General features: G+C 41.8%; 1 protein-coding gene across 2 annotated transcripts in view; it reads right to left on the reverse strand.

Annotated features, from left to right (window-relative positions):
• The window catches only part of exoc6b (exocyst complex component 6B), a 154493-nt gene that overhangs the window by 59418 nt on the left and 73244 nt on the right, over nt 1-21831 (reverse strand). The window contains exons 16-19 of one of the 2 annotated variants that reach the window (XM_049569380.1): nt 18331-18442; nt 14948-15082; nt 14495-14683; nt 8240-8269 (exon numbers count right to left, since the gene is read on the reverse strand). In XM_049569380.1, the coding sequence (XP_049425337.1) occupies nt 8240-8269; nt 14495-14683; nt 14948-15082; nt 18331-18442 (466 nt within the window). The remainder of the gene's footprint in view (nt 1-8239; nt 8270-14494; nt 14684-14947; nt 15083-18330; nt 18443-21831) is intronic. The other variant, XM_049569381.1, reaches the window with a different exon arrangement.

The following is a 21831-nucleotide window of genomic DNA, read 5'->3' on the forward strand; positions in this document are numbered from 1 at the left end:
CCACATCCAGGAAATTTAACAATAAAAAGCACAATTCAATTAAGTAATTTTTTAATTTTAGTGACATACTTTAATATCATTTCCTCCGTTTGTTCTCCAGACGGCAGCTCAACTCGCTGCCGCTGTAATAAACTGGTTTCCCCTCGGAGATCCATAAAATTAATCTTATCTTATATAACAAACCCCGACAGCAGCAGAAAGATCCCATTGTAGCTGCGAGTGAACTCAGGAAAGAGTCTGGAGCGCAGTTCATTCAAGAGGCAGCCCTCACCTCAAAAGGGAAATCAAATTACACACACGGTGCACACGTGCGAGCACATATGTTTGAGAAACACACACCTACGACTGGCCGGATATCCTCCAGTACGTCGCTGGCCTCTGAACTCTGTGCGCGCACACACACACACACACACACACATTCTACACAACCCCAGGGGTCAATTATCATAGGGTGAGATTGAGCGTGAAATAGGCTAATTCTATTTACATGTCCTGAACCTGAGCTGACTGACACACACACAAACACACAGGTAGGTCTATCTGACAGAAACGGTGTTGTCTCAGAGTTCAATACAGACAACTGGGAACCATTAGCCTGAGGCACACTGGAGGAGGGAGGGAAGGAGAGGAGTGACGGTGGGAGAAGAAAGGAGAGGAAAGGTTGAGGAAAGGTTGAGGAAAGGTGAGAAAAATGACGTGAAGGAAAGGTGGGGAAAAAGTAAGAAAAGGAAAGGAAAGGAAAGGAAAGGAAAGGAAAGGAAAGGAAAGGGAAAGCGAGGGAAGGTGAGGAAAGGAGAAGAAAGATGACTTAAGAAAAGGAAAGAAAGTTTAAGAAGAAAAGGAAAGAAAAGATGAGGACAGGAAATGGAAGGAAAGGAATGAAAGAAAGAAAGAGGAGAGGAAAGGTGAGGAAAAAGTAAGGAAAGGAAAGAAATGGAAAAGAGAGGGAATGTGAGAAAAGAAGAGCAAAGATGACTTAAGAAAAGGACAGAACAATTTAAGAAAAGGTGGGGAAAAGGAAAGGAAAGATGAAGGAAGGACAGTAAAGGAAGGTGAGGAAAAGATGAATAAAAAAGATAACAAAAGGAGATGGGAGGAAATGAATGGAAAGAAAAGGATGAGAGGAAAGGTGAGGTAAAGAGAGGAGAAGCAAGGAAAAAGGGGAAAGGAAAGGATAGTGAAAAGGAAGGGAGAAGTGGAAAAAGAAAGGAATGGAATGGAAAAGAGGGAAGATGAGGATAGGAGAAGACAGAGGAGTAAAAAAGGTAAAGAAAGGAGAGGACTTGACAAGACAAGAAAAGAAAAAGACGAGGGAAGGAAAGGAAATTACTTGAAAACAAAGATGAGAAAAGGACGGGAATAAATGGAATGGAAATGAAAGGAGAGAAGAGAAAAAGTGGGGAAAGGTGAGGAAAAAGAAAGGAAAGGAATGGAAAGGAGAAGAAAGATGACTAACGAAAAGGAAAGAAAAGTTTCAGAAAAGGTGGGGAAGAGGACAGTAAAGGAAGGTGAGGAGAAGAATAAAAAAAGATATGGAAGAAAAGGAATGGAAAGAAAAGGAGAGGAGAGGAAAGATGAGGTAAAGAGAGGAGAAGCAAGGAAAAAGAAGAAAGGAAAGGGAAATGAAAAAGGAAAGGAGAGGGGAAAGTAAGGAAAGGAATGGAATGGAAAAGAGAGGGAAGGTGAGGAAAGGAGAAGAAAGATGAGTAAAAAAGGTACAGAAAAGAAAGGACTTGACAAGAAATGAAAAGGCAAAAAAGAAGAGTGAAGGAAAGGAAATGACTTGAAAACAAAGATGACAAAAGGATGGGAATAAAAGGAATGGAAAGAAAAGGAGAGAAGAGAAAAGGTAAGAAAAAGGAAGAGTGAAGAAAGGAAAGGAAAGGGGAGGGGAGAAAAGCAAATGTTGAGGAAAGCATGGGAAGGTGAGTAAAGGAAAGGTGAGGGAAGAAAAGTTTAAGAAAAGGTGGGGAAAGGGACAGGAAAGCAAGGGAAAGGAAAGGAGTGCACAAGAAAGGAAAGGAAAGGAAAAGAATGTGACTGATAGAAATGAAATGACTGGAAAGGATCGATGAGAAAAGGTGAGAGAGGAGAAGACAGGAAAGACAAGGAAAGAAAGGTTTATGGAAAGAAAAGGAAAGGAAAGGAGGGTAAGGTGAGTTAAGGAAAGGTGAGGAGCAGAAAGGAGAGGAGAAGAAAGGGAAGGAAGAAAGTAAGTTGAGGAGAGGACACAAAAAGGAAAGGAAAGGAAAGGAGAAGAAAGAAAAGGGAAGGAAGAAAGTAAGTTGAGAAGAGGACACAAAAAGAAAGGAAGGGAGGAAACATGCTGATGGAAGAAGCAAAGGAGTAAGAAAGGAAGGGAGGAAGGAAAGGCCAGAGGAAGCTATGGAGAGACAGATAGGAAAGACCAAGAACCGAGTGATGCTCCTTCCCCATCCTCACTCCCTCCTTTCCTCAGCGCTCCCCTCCCTCCGTCCCTCCTTCCAGCTAACGAGGGACGTTCATCAAAGAGCTCATTAAAAGCCACTCAGCTGCTAACGGCTGAACAAACAGACACGAGAGAGAAAGAAAGCAGGCGAGGTGGAGGGAAGGAGGTGAGGGGACGAGACTGGCGGTGGCGGGGTCAGGCAGAGAAGATGGGGGCGGTGAATAATCAAGAAAACAGAATGAAGGAGGGAAGAGGAAGGAAAAGGAGGAGTACTGAGAGGAATGCAGACAGACGAGAAAGACAGTAAAATATGCTAATAAATGCTTACACCTCGGTCTGTCACATTAGGGAGCTGAAAACTGACAGTTTAGATAAGACTAAAGCCGCACTGATCAGTGTTATTGATACTATAATTGAACTAAATTACTACACGCAAGGCAAACGTGGTCTCTCATAGCGCTACAAAGCCTTTTAACCTTTTTTATCACATTGCTTTTGGGTATATTTACAGTAGTAGCAGTTGGTGGAGACCAAATCAAAGCTAAAACTGAGAGTGAATGTTGGACTCATAAGGTAGAAATGAACTTTTCAGAAAGGTGCTGGTGTGAAAGTGCTCCCCAGGGCCCTGCCAGCACTTTCCTGCCAGGGAACGACCTTGGCCCTACGAACGTTTTTCCAACCTCCAACTCTGATGTGACTCTGTGCCTCCTGAATGCGTAAATATGGTGAGCAATAGATTAGCCTTTGGAGCACTTCAGTATATTTGGTAAAGCTGATGTACTTCGACAAGTCTTGCAATTTTGGGGTTGTATACACATAATCTTTATAAGCCGGTATATGCATATGAGTGCGGAATCTGTAGGCAACAGGACAACATTTTCGTATCTGAAACATTCTGGTTTTGGTCTGTCGTCTTGAGCAGTAGTGACCAGTTACATTTGAGCGGACTTTGCTTGCATGTCAACGTTGAAATGCAATCTCCGAATCCATTGACTATCCTCGGACAACAATTTAGCTTTTAAGCAATATATTCTACCTATTTTTAGCTAGCTATTTATAAACATTATATTTATAGAAAGCAGCAAAAATGCTAAATCACTGTCAGACCGATAGCTGATGGGTTCTGACTTCTTGCCTCCTTCGTCTGGCTCAAAGCCAAAGTGTTGCCATAGTGGCACATTCTTTGAATTCTTTGAGACTAAATTGTCCACCATTATCAACTCCCCGTCACTATTAAACAAACTCCAGGCTACAGTAGAGGCCTCGGCGCACTCGCACCCCCTAGCTCAGTCCCCGCCCCACCCCACCCCCACCCCCCTCTCTCTCCTGCTCGCTGTGCACTTGGCGAAGAGGCAGACACAGGTTGCCCACAGACTCGGGCGTAAGCGGAGCGATGTGAAAAATACATGCCGAACAGCGTGGAGCGGAGTCCGTGCGGTCGTGCTTTGCCCACGCAGGGCTTGCGGACGTCCACTTTTACCGGGCGGACCTCCACGGAGTCTGCTCCGTGTACGTTCCGCCCGAGTATGCGGTCCGGTCGGTCTCAAAAAAAAAAAAAAAAAAAAACACGGTCCAAGACGGAGTACCGAACCGAATTGGTATTACCGAGAACCGACCCAACCCTAGTTCTGAGATTGCTACGGACTGTGAACATTAACAGGCACATGGAAAAGGAAGTCTTGACTTAGATATCTGCTGGCTACACCGAAATCCCTGAAATACTGGTCAGTGATCCCAAAGGTTGATTCGTTGTCAGACCGATAGCCAATGGGTTTCAAGATTGGTGTCTACATGGTAGAATGCACTTATTGTGCCAAATTTGAAGAGCGTCCCTCAAGGCGTTCTAGAGATATCGCACTCACAAGAATGGGACATAAGTACTGACAGATCTTCAGCCACAGCAATCGCCAGTTCAGAGGAGTAAAAATGTGAAGTGTGTTTCTGGTAAATAAAAGGAATGTGGTCTCATATTCAAATAAATTGTATTTTCAGGGTAAAATCATCCGTCTGTGGTCAAACACACGACTCCAGCAATCCTGTTCAATCAGCTGTACCACAGGTTGTCATTGATAATGACAAATTATTTACAATTGCTGTGGTGTTCTGACCGAGGCAGCACAGGTACCGAATACACGTCAAATAAACACAACGAGTGTTCAGTTTAACATATTTTGTGGTGGATGGTTCCACATGCAAGGCTTTCTAAGATCAGGTTTGCGCTGAATTTAATCAAGAACTTCAAATTAAAAGACTCAGAAGACTGTTTGACAAATTTGTTAGAACAACCAGAACCCTCATATGTGAAAGTGTTCAGTGTAATAACAGACTGATGTGCATCCCCACCAAACTATGCGCCTCCCATTTTGGACGCAGTGTGTTTTGAAGCACTCCCAGCTGAATTCAGCTTCAGCCTCATAATGCTGGAAACAGGTTGAGTTATAGAAACACAACAGCACGGTAAAGTCGCTGCTTCACAACGCCATAACGCACTGATTCACGACTCCTGGAAGGGATTCGCCACGGTGTATAATATGCTCTCTGTCCATCCAGAAACCTGTCACTCAAATGAACGGCGAGTTAGGGCAGCCAAAAGTCAAGAGGTGGGATCACAGCGAAAAGTATGATACTGATGTGCGACACCAAAGCTGCTTGGACTACATCTGTGACAGAAAATGGGAGTAGATGAGTCTTCAGTGTGAATCTGAAGGGTCACAGGTCTTTATTCTGATTCATGGCTTGGAAAACAATTGAAAATGGGAATCTACTTATGTATTTGAGACTTAAATTCTCACAGTCAATCTCCAAATCACCGTCAAGGCAGTGGATCCAGGTTCAGTCTTGTGGAACAATCACAGATCGCTGTAGTTATGGCAGGTATTTGTTCATGTCACTCAAGAAACACCACAAAAATGAAGTCTGGACTTTTGGGTTTTGGGTGCATTTTTGTGAGTGTTTTCTCTTTGAATGTAACCTTGACACACACACACACACACAAAGAGGCCACTGCAAGCAACTTCACATCATGGACTTAAAACCACATCTGATCTGACAGATACCAGGGTTGGAAATTCCGTTTGTCGAGTGTAACGAGTGGTAAATACATTTTTCCGTTATGGACCGTTTCATGCCTACGAATGTGTTCACCGGGCAAAAGAAGTGAACACCAGACATGCTCTCATCTTCTCTGGTCAAGACTGGGAACCACATCAAATCAAAGCCTTAGGGCCCTTTCACACCTACCTCGCACATTTTCAGTTTGATCCGAACTAAAATTACAGGTGTGAAATCTCCCCTGAACAATCCTTGGCCCGACGAAAAGAGGCAGCTCTAGTCTGGATTAAATTGAACCATATGTGAAAATATTTTTGGATTGTTCAAACTTTCAGACCAATTACTGTAAGTTCTGGCAGGCTACTGGCCTTATATGAGTAGCGAATAGAGTAGCTTTTCTAAGTAATAACTCTGCGTGTGTTGAATTAGGCTAGGTATCTGTACTCAATACTTTTAGGGTAGACACCAAAATAACCCAGAACCAGTGGTATCGAAACTTCTAAAGTCAAACAATGCCTGCAATCAATCCTTTTTTGTGCCTGGGGTCTGAACTTGGGCCGTCCTGACTACCCACTGGATCAGCAAACTTTCTGTTGCTGCCTTTTTTGGCGAACGGTCAGTTCAACGTCTGGTTTTTCAGCACAAGGCAATGCAGCGACTAACATCCAACACCTCAAACTCGTTGTTAAACCCTTAAATAAATGTCACAGTGTGTGCGTGTGTGACTAAGCGTCATCTATCGCAACTGTCCCCTGCAACAAATACAACCCTCAAGTGTGAAGTTGAGCATAGTGTATTTGACGGAGTGTGTGCCAATCTGCCATTAAAACGTTCGAAAGTATGGCTTTACACGCCACTCCATTCACATTATGGGTTTCAAATAATGTTCTCTTTCGGTACCTGTATTACCTAAAGTTACTGGTACTGGTATTGTAATTTGCTGAATGGTCCCCAGCCCAAGTACTACATAGGCCTGTCAAGATAACTACTTTTGATGGATGATATACTGTCTCAGAAATAATCGCGATAAATGATATCATTGTCATTTTGACATTTCATGCCACTGATAAGAATATTCAGACATTGAACATAAAAAATATTTGACATATTTTAAAAAATGGGAATTATTGGGAAGGTTATTTTGAAATGTAATTTGTTACAGATTACTAGGTAACTTGTTTAAAACGTAATGAGCAATGTAAATATTTCAGTGACTTCATCAAAGTAATGTGACTAATTACATTTGATTACTAAGGGTGTAAATCAGTTTCATCACAATATGATATATTGATTCTTTGGACAACAGGACATTTGCCGATATTACAAAGTCTTGATTTGATGCAATTTAAGGGCCTGCAATTGATATGGGATGATATTAAATGCCCATGTAACACAGTCTGTTACAGAAGAAGCTGCCACTCCTTTCTTTTTTGCTTTTGGCCATTAAAGATAACACATAAATGATTCAAGTACTTGCAACTGCTTAAGTGCAGTAAAATTTACTCTATATTGACTCCATTAACACACATAAAACAGCACATGGATTGAGTAAACCTTGAGGGCTTTCTGACAGAGAGCCCTTCCTGGAAGAAATGTTTCCATTTGAACCCAAACCATGATCCTTTCCCTAAAACTTCCAGGCTGTTTGGCATAAAATCCCGAAGGCGAACTTTCCCCCAACAGCCATAAAACATGGATTAACAACATGATTAACAAATGTATTAAATTCAGCTCAGTAATACCTGTCAAGATTCATGGACAAAACATTTGCTTTAAGCTAGTCACACATTATTAGCTTTAGCGTGTTTAAAGTGCATAAATTAGCGTAGCGGCTAGCGGACTTTTTTTACTCTACTCATAGCTTAACAAATTACATGTGACATTATTTTTTTTCTTACTCACCATTGGTTTAAGTCGATGCATCTCTTGACAGAACAACACGCCTGCATGTGCGTTCATTCAGCCGAACATTGTTGACAAAGCAGCTAATGTTACTGTAGCAAGAAGTTAGCGGAGTGATACGCTCGTCCAGGCAGGTAACGTGATAATGTGTTTTATCTCGGCATTGTTTACATACGCCATGTGCTGTCTGTTGACCTGTACTTTCGTCAATATCGCCACTCTGCTGATTTATTCCCGAGTAAATAAACGCTACCCTTATCGTCTTTCTCGTGGCTGCTTTTTGACAGTGACACACACTTTCAAAATAAGAGTGTATCCTAAAGACGACGATAGGGATCAAATGATTTCACTTTGCCTCAAGGATATTGGATTGTTGATTATTGAATCGATATATCGATCCAGATCAGTGGATCATTACACCCCCAGACGGGTATGTCATGTATAGTTCCTCATTGTGTTCGCACCATTGCACTGTAAAACCTAAACTAAGCTGATCAAATGTAAACACTGTAACAAAAATGCAAACTGTGGTTCGGACTTTCAGGTGTAAAAAGGCCCTTAAATATCAAGTATTTTAGAGTAGAGCAGGACCTCTACATGACGCCGCAACTTGCCAAAATGCCAACAAATTTGTTCAGCACTGGCAGATTAAGATTTCCCTCCCTGGTTGGGACAAAGATTTGGGCACATGAACACAGATTCAGGCAAACGTGCATCACTCCCTTGTCATCTATCATGCTGGTTGGTAAACACTGTAAAAAAAAAAGTGGGGATTTTAGGGTCAAAGTTGAAGGGTTAACAAGGTCAGTCAGGGATTGGTAAACATCACTCCGTTACTGTAACAACCCAGATACTCACCGGTAAGGTAGCGTGTTCTACGGGCGTTCCCTACGGTAAGAAACATAGACCAGGAAATTTAGCCAACGTCAAAACAGTGAAACTTGTGTTATTAATGTGAGACATGAAAAGTTGAGGGGAAACTAAAGGAGTGTGACAGCTGTATGGAAATAAAACTCCTTAATCAAATCACTGCGAGGACATTGGCAGCTTTCTCCACCTCAAGTATTTATTGCACACGAGGCCCTTGAGATGATGCTAATCTGGCTTTATCTGGCACTTTGTTGCAACGTGCTTGAAGCACCGTGGAGAACTCAGTAAGTCCTACACACACAGAGCAGGCCGCCAAACCTTCTCGGCCCACAGCAGAAAACTGATCAAGCAGCTTATAAGCCATAAAATTGCAGCACTATGGTCAGAGGAGAGTCCAAAATTTCATTTCTAATTTTCACATGATTATATTCACTCCTGGGGCCCTTTTCATGCCGACCCTCGTTCCATCTTTAAATCTGAGCTCAATTCGATTATGAGTATTGAGCTAGCGCTAAACTATGAGTGGTATTATTAGCTCTTGGACAGGGCAACATTTTCCTCTCCGGTGAGAACTGGGACTATGTACCCGTCTATGAAGTTGTTGAAGAAATGTGAGCGCCCCTGAGCTTTCTTAGTACACGTCTGCTTCCAGCTACTAACAGTTAGAGCTGTTAAAACGACCACATAAGCAAAAACACACACACACGCAGAGAGTGCCAGACTGTTGCAAGAATGCTGCTGTGTCATGGTGAGCCTTCATTTAACAAGTCAGCAATAATCTTTGTGTGTGTTGGGTTTCATTGTGCTGACTGTTAGTTGCATAACATCTCAGGTTTTATTTTCTACAGTCATATAAATTGAAAACAATCACTTATTCCTGGACTCTTGGTCGTTCTCCAGTATCTGTCCTCCACTTCACTGTCCTCACCCCCCTCTGAGTGTGCTGGAGCCTCCCAAAATTTAATTCAACTAAGACATACTGCATTCTTTTCTATTATATTTTCCTGTTTTTCCTTAAACTGTGACTTGTCGGGTGTAATTTGACATATTAAATGTATATTTTGTCTCTATTTGTGAAGCTGTAGTTGTGGCAGAAGTACTAGAAGAAACATTGCTATCACAGATTTGATTGAATTGAATTTATTTGGATCCAAATTAGCTGATTCAGGACAAAAGCTACTCCTCCTAGCATCCACTGAAACTAATTACTGCAATAATTTAATGTGATTTTTAAATGAAAACACATGAAAATAATGCCACTGTAAAACGCAGTAGTAGCAGGGACATATCGTGGATACAGATTGTTTTTTACAGAAGCTAATAGCGCTAAATATCAGTGGCAGGGGAAATAATTTCTTCAACTTGCTCTTATCAAAGTGTTTATTTATAACTCAATGTTGACAGAACGAAACAGGCAAAACTCAACCACGAGGACGGTGTAGTTCCCAGACAGCGCGGACACGCCAGAGTTAACGAATCAATCATCTTCACGAAAGTCAGCAGTTGCAAGTTTGTTTTAATTTAATGTCTGAATAATTACATTTGAGAGGTGAACATGGAGGATCACCCAGAGACGAACGTTAACGCAGCAATCGGCAGTTACGTAAACAAATGAGACCAGCTGACCGACGCAGATGAGGCATTGAGCAACTTGAAACACCTCTGTGGTGAAGAAAATAACTATACGCTAACTTGCTCAGCATCTCGGCTTTATCCCGGCGCGAACAGAGAGAGAGGCAGCTCACAGCTCCTGGGATGTGTATCGTTAAGATGTTATCGATACTACTACTTCTATTGATACTTCTTATCGGTTCGGTACTTTAATGATACTTGATATCGGTGCTCTTTCGTTTCTAAATAATTACCTTTTAGAGAACAAATTATCTTAGAAAGAATAAAGTAATTTTTACAACAGCAAAGAGGCTGCAGGATGATAATGAATTAAACCAAAACGTTAAAAAGTACAGATAAAAGAGCCGATAACGTTGGAGCTTATCAGTGCTACGGTCTTTGATAATTTAGCCCCGGGGCTCATTTAATACCAGGTTTCGGTACCTATCCCTACACAGCTCTGCTGCTGGCATGACGTAAATAACGACACAGCGGTCACTACAACAATACCACACACAACTGCTACGATACCGTAAAACTTTCAAGTAGTAGCCCAAGCTATTATTTGTTTAAATCACTGAAATCAACAGGCCTATATTTGGGACAGGCCTTCAATTCCTTTCAAAACTGTTGCTCAGCAAAGACCGGGAAATACAATCAAATTGCTTATTTCAAAACTGTTGCTCAACAAAGACCAGGAAATACAATCAAATTGCTTATTTCAAAACTGTTGCTCAGCAAAGACCAGGAAATACAATCAAATTGCTTATTTAAAGCAGTATGAATATTACTTGTTTAAAAATCAGGTTTCAGATAATATATCAATTATGGATCAGTTGCTCAGCAAAGACCAGGAAATACAATCAAATTGCTTATTTAAAGCAGTATGAATATTACTTGTTTAAAAATCAGGTTTCAGATAATATATCAATTATGGATCATTCATTTGATGTAGCGTAACAGAGGGAGACACAGCACTCTAGGATTATTCGAGGCATACCAACACAACACCACTTTATCCTGTTAAAACAATACTCTGGATTAATTTTATGAAAAACCCTTTTGATTCTTTCGATCTGAGGACCCTTACAGACTAAAGCAATATGAACAACTCTCAGGGTAATCGAGGAATGGACACATAATTTGAGGAAGCCAACAACCTAGCTTTATACATCTGAAGAACTGGGACTGAAAAGGACGAGGCTTTAAATCGGAGTTTTACGGTATGCTATGTTTTGAAAAAAGAGAAAAATAAATCATGTACATCGTTTTATCATTATATCGTTGCCCTATGAATTGTCACTGAATCGAGAGATTCCCACCCCTACTGAATATGCAGCGAGCATCAAGAAGGCCTCTCATTGGACACAAAATTACCAAAGTCCTCGAGTGCAAAATCAGTCAGAAATGACAAACTCTAAAATATCATTAACAATACCTACGAAAAACTTCTTGGTCACTGTTGGGTCAGATACTGGCGCCATCATGAGAACTTCAAGTATCAAAAGCAGACACAAAAGAAGCTGTAGTATAATTATTAACTTTGCACTAGCAGAGACAGCAGCAGCACTAATAGTAGCATTTAATTCTTTATTCTTGCTTCTCCTGTTTGTCTGCCCCCTTCAACAGTATCTAGTTCATTTCAGTGTAACTCGACTCTTTTATATGATCGCCTCTTATTTCACAGGGTCATACCACCCAGCTTTTTAGATCCATAGCATCTGATCTACTTAGGAGGCCCCACACCGAGTGTGTGTGTTAAAGTGTGTGTGACGGGGTCATGTCCGGGGCTCGTGGGGGTGAAGGGAAAGCTTCTTAGAAGTGCTGGAAAACACTTAGCTCACCCACCTTGTGTGTGTGGCCTTATGGCCTTGTGACCCGCTTTGACCAAATCTGCATGCGCAATCATTTTACAACTGACCTGTGTGTGTGTGTGTGTGTGTGTGTGTGTGTGTGTGTGTGTGTGTGTGTTGTACATTTTATGTGAACTGTCCCATGTGCTTTACACCGCAGAGTGGAAACATGCATCATGTGTGCTTTGGACAGTGTACATAAAGACTTATGGAAAGATATGCTTCACAGTCCACTGCCAGAAGATCCAAATACAGACTTTAAAATTCAGTGTTAGAGGCTGAGCTTTGTGAAGCATGTTGAAAAGCTCAAATCAATTAACTTTTGAATTCTGGATTAATTCTGGAGCTGTTCCTATTGAGTGACATTAACTGTAATTAACCAAAACCTGGTGTTTTTTAGGAACATTTGGTGGCATTCCAAATGGTGACAGACAACAACACCAAGTGATTTTCAGTGAGACATCATTGGCATTTACAGCCACCGTAACCTGGTGTTTTACTTCTAGAAAAACATAGGTGGCATTTTCAGCTGCAACTGTGCCACCAAAACTGGGGGATTTTAAAGAAGTATCGGTGGCATTTCAAGTCACAATGGTGTCACCAAAACTGGGTGGTTTTTAGCAAGACTCAGCAACGCTCAGTTATGCCACTATAACTGAGCATTTTTTAGTGAGACATCAGCAACATTTCCAGCTGTGACTGTGGCACCAAAACCAAGTGTTTTTAGCAAGACATCTTTGGCATTTCCAAAGGCAACAGTGACACCAAGACCAAGATATTTCTAGTGGGACGTTCTTGGCATTGCCAGCTGCCACTCTGCCACGATAGCAGTGTTTTTTGTTTGTGTTTTTCTATATAGAGAAACATAGGTGGCATTTCCATTGGCAATTTTTTTGCCACCAAAACTGGGTGTTTTTTAACAAAACAATCAAGGCATTTCTAGCCACAATGGTACCACCAAAACTGGGTGTTTTAGCAAGACACTGGCTGCATTTCCAGCAGCCATTATGCCACCAAAACTAGGTGTTTTGTAACAAAACAATGGCAGCATTTCAAGCCACGATAGTGCCACCAACACTTAGTGTTTTAGCAAGACATTGACTGCATTTCCAGCAGCCAAAAGTGGGTGTTTTAGGTGAGATAGTGGTGATATTTCCAGCAGCAATGGTGCCACCAAAACCAAGCAATTTTTAGGAAGAATTGGTGGCATTCCAAATGGCGACAAAACCAAGCTGTTTTCAGTGAGACATCATTGGCATTTACAGCTGCGACTATGCCACCATAACTCAGTGTTTTCTTTTGTTTCCGAGAGAAACACAAATTGCCAAACATGGCAATTTAGTCACCAAAACTGGGTGTTTTTTCAACAAAACAATGGCAGTATTTCAAGCCACGATGGTGCCACTAACACTTGGTATTTTAGCAAGACACTTTCACTTTCCAGCAGCCATTATGCCACCAAAACTGGCTGTTTTTAGTGAGACATCTCTGATATTTCCAGCCACAATAGTGCCACCAAAACTGGGCGTTTTTTAATGAGATATTGGTGACATTTCCAGCAGCAATGTTGCCACCAAAACCAAGCAATTTTTAGGAAAAATTGGTGGCATTCCAAATGGTGACAAAGACACCAAAACCAAGCTATTTTCAGTGAGACATCATTGGCATTTACAGCTGCGATGGTGCCACCATAACTCAGTGTTTTGTTTTGTTTTCCTAGAGAAACACAAATTGCCAAACGTGGCAATTTAGTCACCAAAACTGGGTGTTTTTTTTTTTACCAAAACAATCGCAGCATTTCCAGTCACGATGGTGCCACTAACACTTGGTGTTTTTAGTGAGACATCATCTCCAGCCGCAACTATGCCGCCATAACTCAGTCAGAAAAACAGGTGCATTTCCAGCAGCAGTTTAGTGCGTTTTAGCAAAACAATCGCAGCATTTCCGACAGCCACTGTGCCACAAAAAAGGGAGTTTTAAGCCAAAAACATGATCGTTTGCTAACCATATCCTAAAGCTTCAACATATTCCCTACATAATACAGTACATGTATCCGTGGTTTGCAGAAATGTAAAATGCCAACATTTATTCTGGCGACTGGGGTGGCAGGGAATACTTAAGATGCTTAACGTCATAAATGACAGTTGATAAAATCATAAGTATTAATTGTCTACACTGGATAATGCACTCTATACTGATCCTGATGGACTGTGGTGAATGGTGTCATTGCAGTGGGGCTGTAGAGTCAATAGCCTGAGCCGCTGTGTAATCTGGTGCTGCTGACCTGACCAGCTCACCCTTTAATGAGCTTAACATGAGGCCCCATGTTAACGATCTAACCCGTAACGAGCTGATACTCTAACGAACTAAAGCAGATTGTCCTGCCCTGTGATGTCTCACGCTAACATGCAGGGAGACTGGTGAAGGAGCTTATATAACACACACACACACACACACACACACACACACACACAAGTATGTAGTCTTGTCTACATAAACTGGACAGCAACGCAGATACACACACATAATCTGGGTTTGTGTACGGTGATTACACACATGCTGTTAAAGCACATACGTGTCGTTAGGTTTAATGGAAATGCAAACAAGCTAATTTTGTCCTAGTTAGAGTCGATTTCTGACAGTTAGCAACATTTACATTTATTGGCTACAATTTTTATTTCTTTTTAAATAAGCAATTTCTATAATTCTATATAAATGTATATATATAAATGTTTCTTAGCATGCTTGTCAGTGTGCCTTTGTGTGTGTAGCTACTTACAGGCAGGTTGGTGAAGACACTAAAGGTGCTCTTCAGGAAAGCGATCAGGTCAATCAGGTAGTCGCTGGCGTCCAGAGTCCCGCCTCCCTGCACTGCTGCCATCCAATCATAATCAGCCAGCTGTAGGAACTGGTCGATTTTGGCGTTCAGGTTGGTGTAGATCTCAGCCTCAGCCGCATGGCGAGCGTCCTGTAAGGAGACAGAGATCTGACTGAGCAACATTTCCTGTTACTGATTATTAATGTTTGTCTCTAACTTGCCGTTGCTGTTTATGTTATGACAAAGGAAGAAAGAAGGAATAAAAGGAAGTAGGGGCCAAGGACATAACCAATGATAAAGAAAACAGAAAAAGACGTGTTTGTGTTTCATGCTCGGACAAAAAGAGGAAAGAAGGACAGGAAGTAGACGGAACAAAGACAAAAGACAAGAACGGAAAGAATTCCTTGGTCTTACCTTGAAGGTGGAAGTCCCGTACAGCTTGGTTGCGTTTGCTGTGTCCGGCGGGACATTTGTGATGTTTGATATGAACTCCTCCAGGAAGTGGCAGCTCTGCTCCAGGTGGGTGGTGTTTATGATCACCTGGACCAACTGGACGGAAACAGAGGACACAAAAATTAAAGGGGACAGTTCACCCCAATATTCAAAAGACATATTTCTTCCTCTTACCTGTAGTGTTATTTATCGGTCTAGACTGTTTTAGGGTTGGGCCGCAACGATTAGTCGACTAATCGATGACTAATCCACTATTAACCCTATGGGCCCGAATGACACATAGTGCGTCCAAATTCACACCTGTTCTTTTCTATTGATTTTCTCCGCAACCGTTCGTCATAGCGAGAAGCCACACATATCACGTGAAACGGCAGAACCGCTTTCCGACAAGACCAAACACTTGTCGGTAGTCGGTAGTTTTCACAGCGAAAACAAAATGATAAAGTTACACTAAAATTCCCATTACACTGTAAATACAGATCAATTGTCTACAAGATAAAAACCTGACGACTTTCTTTACAATCTATTATACAGATCTTGTTATCAGTCACTTCATATAGTGAGGAATAAAATTATTACTATTTTTCTATGATCTTAGATGTAAATATTGCATGTTTCCTTCAGATAAAACACATTTTTGACTTGTGACTGAGTCAATGGAATTTCTTGCAATAATGAAAAAATACTGGCAATCATGTCCGCCTGGCACAAACCACATGTTTTGGACAGCTGTGAAGTGACAGAATGTCCCAGCGTCATGGTTCTTATATTGCCAGATTCCAGAGAGTCTCCCCTCTTCATATGTGGCAGAATATGTCAACTTCCAACTTGCTATGCTGAGATACATGTAAAAATATAAGAGTTTAGTCACACAGATTGTTTTTTTTTTCGTTGATATAAAAATCAATATAAAATACAGGCACATAGAAGGACATGGAATGATGGCAAATCTGGTTAGCCCAGATTGTCCTGAAAATAACAAGATATAGCATGTGTGTATGTAGCCTTTATAATGACTGTGATATGAGCTTAAAAGTAAAGGCAGTAAAAATACCCCAAAACGGCCTATGGGCCAAAGGGTTAAAATAATTGGTGACTATTTTAGTAGTCAACTTATCGGTTTGAGTCATTTTTTCATAGAAAAGTACAATAAAGTACCCCAAAATACTCTTATTGCAGCTTGTTACGTTCAAATATTGGCAGCTTTACACACTCTCCCATGACGGTGAACTAAAACCCTTTGGCGTGAGTACGAAACAAGACATTAGATGACATAATTTTGGGGTTTGGGAGAGACAGACCGACATTTTTCAACATTTTAACACATTTTTCGATAAAATGATTAGTCGACTAATCGGAGAAATAATCGACAATGAAAATAGTCATTAGCTGTAGCCCTATTTTAGTGTGAGTTGCTGAGTGTTGGAGGTATCAGCCACGCAGAAGGAAGAGCGCATCTACTCATGGACTGAAAGGCTCGTACTTGTGACAGCTTGAGATGTAAACATTATTAGTGTCCTCCTCATGTTAGCTCAGCGGTGCTAGTTGAGCTAGCAGCAATGTGGAAATCCATCGGTAAAAAAAAAAAAAGAAAAAAAAGTTTTTCGACTAACGGAAGTGCAGGGGCCTCGGCGATCGCTCACGCCCTTCACTTCCAGCGGTGCCCCCGGGGAATCGTCGTGTTGTTTACTAATACTTCGGGTAGAAAACCAGCAGAGTTTAGCTATATATCACATTTTTCACGTCACTATATCACCGTGTAGACTAATCTGATGTTTGTTAAGTCTATAAACACCATGACTGAACAAACGTTACTATTTCTGTGTGCATGTAATTAATATGGTTATCGTAGATTAGCTGGGCTAACCGTTAGCTGTTAATGTTAGCCGTTAGCGTTGTCTATAACCATAGACTATAAAAATAAGGTAATAACTCAATAAACGGTCCGTGAATAAAATATTTTTTCCGGCAGATATCTTAGTTACAACATGATTGAGCTAGCAAAGCAGTTTTGTGTTGCTATGTGTGGTATTTATTCAGTTATGGGAAATCACGATGTCTAGAAAGCATCAGTGGCTGCAGCTGACAGGGACAGTTAGCAAAGCTAACATCAGGACGTCATCTGTTAAAAGCCTCCCGTTGTCGGATACGACATGAAACTACTCCAGTTAGCTCAATCATGTTGTAACTAAGACATCCGCTGGAAAAATATTTTTTTTCATGTTGACGAGACGGCGTTTTGGGTGGAGCGGTCGCTATGGACGCGGAGCTTGCTGTTTCTGTAGGTACACATTTCCTGGGGACACCTGCACGTCTCGGCCACGCCCCCTCCATTGTGATTGGCTAAAGCGTAGCATCATTCAAACTCAAAGCCCCCCTCTCTAGTCGTCTTTCACACAGGGCTGCCAACAGATTCTACAATGTAAATTGCAGAATCTGTCTTGAGAGATTAAGCTAGCAGTGGATGCACCCTTCCTTCTGTTGGCAGGTGTAGCTCAGTAAAAAAAAAATAGTTCCTACATGAAACTGCTCACAACAAGGTCTGTGGATTATCTTGAATAACCAGGTCATGATTTCTGGAAAGAGACATTTCTGTTTCTGCTTATATTGGAGAGAAGGCAGACATCTCTACAGCTGATATCTCCAACACTCTGCATGTCACACTAAAACAATTGAGACTGATAAACAGCACTACGGGTAAGAGGAAAAATATGCAGTGAAAGAGCTGTGGCAGGCAGGCTTATGATGAATCAAGCCCACCATTAAACATAAAAGTATACAAGTGTGACTGTGTGAAATACTTAATTAACTTCTTCAAGTTTTTTCTCTATGCATTTGTTTTATCATTCATATCTTTACTGGTGGAAAAAGTGTAATAAAATGAAACAACAGCACATAATAGAACAAATGTGTTTATTACCTGCTATAGTCAGTCCACTGACACTTATTGATGTTATTGGTTTTTGCATCATGAGCCTCAGTTTGGACATTTGTCTCAATATTTCTGGCAATAAATTGAACCTGTTTAATAAATTAAGCGGAAATAACTTGCTCTCTTATCGTTGCACCCTGTTCCTGTGAATTAATGATGTTTAGTCTCCGGGGCTGTTCACTGAGCAGGGAAAGTGGAAAATAAAAATCACTTCTTGAGAACACCGCTCAACACGGTTATGATGACAACAACAACCGGTTGAAAAGAGGAAACGTCTGTTTTTGTGGAATTAAATGAGCTGGAATGATCATTCTGAGCAACAGAGTTACACTCAAGTGGTGCAACAACATTAGCTCGTTCCCTCTGAGAGATTATTACAAGCATCAAGCTGAGGTTTTTTTTCTTGTTTTACCTCTGCCAGCCCGACATTCTTCTTCTTAATGGCGTACTGCAGACAGTGGCTGAGGGTTCTGGTCAACAACAGATTTGTCGACTTGCGGATCATATCGTCAACCTCCGTGGAACTGAGGACACACACACACACACACACATAAACAGAGAGGGGGGAGAGAATCAGTGACTGTGCAGAAGTGATTTCTTCCATTTCTTGCAGAGAGCAGCTGCGTCTTGAGGCCAATACAAACATTTTAAGTGAATTTCTCAGTCTGCGAATCTCTCCATTTGGAAAAAGTCTAAATGTCAGCCAATTCAAATGAGTACATTACCATGTTGTGAACTGTCAGGCTCATTAGAAGTCTAACATTGCCTTAAATCTCCTGATAAGACTGAAAATGATCAACTTAAATCACTCACAACAAGGCTCAGCAGATACAACAACTGCCCCCACGCCAAAAAAATATCCAAAAACTGCAGGTAAAGCTGATCCAAAAAACTTTCCCCCCTGATTTCCCTCCTGTCCTGATACTAGCCGATAATTTTTTTAAAACATATTTACCCGCCCTAACAGACTTTAAACAGTCATAAAATTACCACCTCTGCACAGCCAACGAGGCACAAAGAAAACCAGGAGGCTGTTAAATCTGAAACAAGCTTGTGTTGCTTCTTAAAACAAATGTTTGATGGCTCTAATCAGACCCACTTACAAAATCTCTGACATACTATCGATTTTGTTATGTTTGAAATGTGGCTGATGTTCGGTGAAGAAACCCAGACAAATTTCTGAACAATTCTGGGAGTCTAGTGAGGTTTTTTATGGCAGTGTGCATCTCTCTGGCTGAGCGCCGCCCTCCCGTTTAATAACGGGTTTCCTGGAAGCTCCAAACTGCACGATAGGAGAGGGACGAGTGTGGACACACCCCGCATCGAAAACACAGTCAGGAGGAGGCAAGAAGATGCACATGAAGTCAGAGGGAAAAATTTACAAAAATAATTTTACAGTCAGGACTGCCAGGTTGACACTGGCAACATTTGAGAAACTGGCATCTATTCCTTGGCCAGTAGTTGCTATCAGTGGCAACCACTTTTTAAAGGGGACCTACACTCACCGGCCACTTTGGCAGCAACTCAATGCCTTTAGGCATGTAGACATAGTGAAGACGACCTGCTGAAGTTCAAACTGGGCATCAGAATGAGGAAGAAAGGTGATTTAAGTGACTTTGGATGTGGCATGGTTGTTGGTGCCAGACAGGCTGGTCTGAGTATGTACTGGTCCCAGAAAGAGGAAATATCAGAGGTCAGAGGTCAGAGGAGAATGGTCAGACTGGTTCAAGATGATAGAAAGGCAACAGGAAGTCAAATAACCACTGGTTCCAACCAAGGTGTGCAGAAGACCATCTCTGAAGCAACAACACCTTGTCCAACCTTGAAGCAGATGGGCTACAGCAGCAGAAGACCACACCAGGTGCCACTCCTGTCAGCTAACAACAGGAAACTGAGGCTACAGTTCACACAGGCTCACCAAAACTGGACAATAGAAGATTGGAGAAACGTTGCCTGGTCTGATGAGTCTGGATTTCTGCTGCCACATTCAGATGGTAGGGTCAGAATTTGGCATCATGGATCCATCCTGCCTTGTATCAACGCTTCAGGCTGCTGCTGGTGGTGTAATGGTGTGGGGGAGATTTTCTTAGTACCAACTGAGCATGGTTTAAACACCACAGCCTACCTGAGTATTGCTGCTGAGCGTGTCCATCCCTTTATGACCACAGTGTACCCATCTTCTGATGGCTACTTCCAGCAGGATAATGCACCATGTCACAAAGCTCACATCATCTCAAACATGACAATGAGTTCACTGTACTCCAATGTAGAGCCCTGCGCGGGACTGTTTTCTTCATCCCGCTCCCACTGAATTTCTGACCATTACCACCCGCAACCGCAACCTGTGTGTTACACTACTGCCCGCTCACGCAAAAATTTGAGAATTTATTTATTTATTTATGTGTCTTCTTCCGTCCCGCAGGAGAAAACACGTCATTTTATAGGCTATTAATAAAGAGATTCATGGGGTTGTTTGTTTCGTTTCCCTGGCCTGCATGTCTTTTGACGCACTGGTCAGGAATAGCGCTCCTATTTTGTTGTTTTCATTTAGTTTTTAATGAAATAAAGGCTGTTTCATATTCTATTCTCCTCCTCTGTATTTCATTTATTCTTCTACCTTTATATAATCACGCAGTGATTGAGTTTAAGGTCTCTTTTCTAAGAGAGACCTGAATAAGAAACATTAATGAGATGGAGATAAAGCCTATGCTCAATAAGACCGGCATCATCACGCCTCTTTATGTAATTAACAAATAGCACCGAGAGCAGGCTGTGAGTGGCTCAAATAACACTAATAACATAAAATGAACAAAGTTAACGAATGAAACGAATGAATTTAACAAATGAATCATTTGGCCATAATATTGCTGTGGGGGAAGAGAATGTTGCTGACCGACTGCGGTCCCAATCCCGTGTGTCTCTCTTCCAAGATGCGCCCACAGACACTAAAGGCCCGCTCTGAAGGCGCACTGGATGGAGGGATACTGAAGATGAAACGCGCCAGCTTTGAGAGCGCTGGGAAGTAGAGGGCTCAGTGCGCCTTCACACCTTGTTTGAACTTCTTTTCCACATCATTTGTTAACTCCATCCTGTCGCTATAGGCTACACCCTGACCCCGCAGTGGTTTTTTTAGATGCCCGTTCCCACCCACAGCAAAGTTCAAACCGCCCACTCCCGCAAGATTTGGGTTGGGTCCCGCCGGGTCCCAACGCAGCCCTGTACTCCAATGGCCTCCGCAGTCACCAGATCTCAGTCCAACAGAGCACCTTTGGGATGTGCTGGAACGGGAGATTATCATCATGGATGTTCAGCCGACAAATCCGCAGCAACTGTGTGATGTTATCATGTCAATATGGACCAAAGTCTCTGAGGAATGTTTCCAGCACCTTGTTGAATCTGTGCCACCAAAGACATGCAGGTTAATTGATAACTCTAAACTGTCCGTAGGTGTGAATGTGAGTGTGAATGGTTGTCTGTCTCTATGTGTCAGCCCTGTGATAGTCTGGCGGCCTGTCCAGGGTGTACCCCGCTTCTCGCCCAATATCAGCTGGGATTCCCAATTTCAGCTTCATAGAGCCAGTGATGACGGTGCAAAGACGGCCAGGCGGATCAGATCTGTACAGAGCGGCAGAATGAAAACACCAACACATCGTCAACGGTATAATAACTTCCAAATTACAAGTTTCGGTCTCAGAACTTTCTGTGACACGATAAATACTTTAACAATTAGTGACATGAGGTGAAGACTATGAGAGGTGGCACATGCCCTTCACAGGCCGATGAACACCGCCATTTGCGAGATTAAAACTTTTCAAAACTTCATATTATGTTCTTAAACATGAGAAATCCTTAAAATCTTTACCTTCAAGTAAAGCTCTGATTCTTTGATGTCACAGTCATTGTCAAGCTGATG

The sequence above is a fragment of the Epinephelus fuscoguttatus genome, linkage group LG23, assembly GCF_011397635.1.
Source record: "Epinephelus fuscoguttatus linkage group LG23, E.fuscoguttatus.final_Chr_v1".
Classification (NCBI taxonomy): domain Eukaryota; kingdom Metazoa; phylum Chordata; class Actinopteri; order Perciformes; family Serranidae; genus Epinephelus; species Epinephelus fuscoguttatus.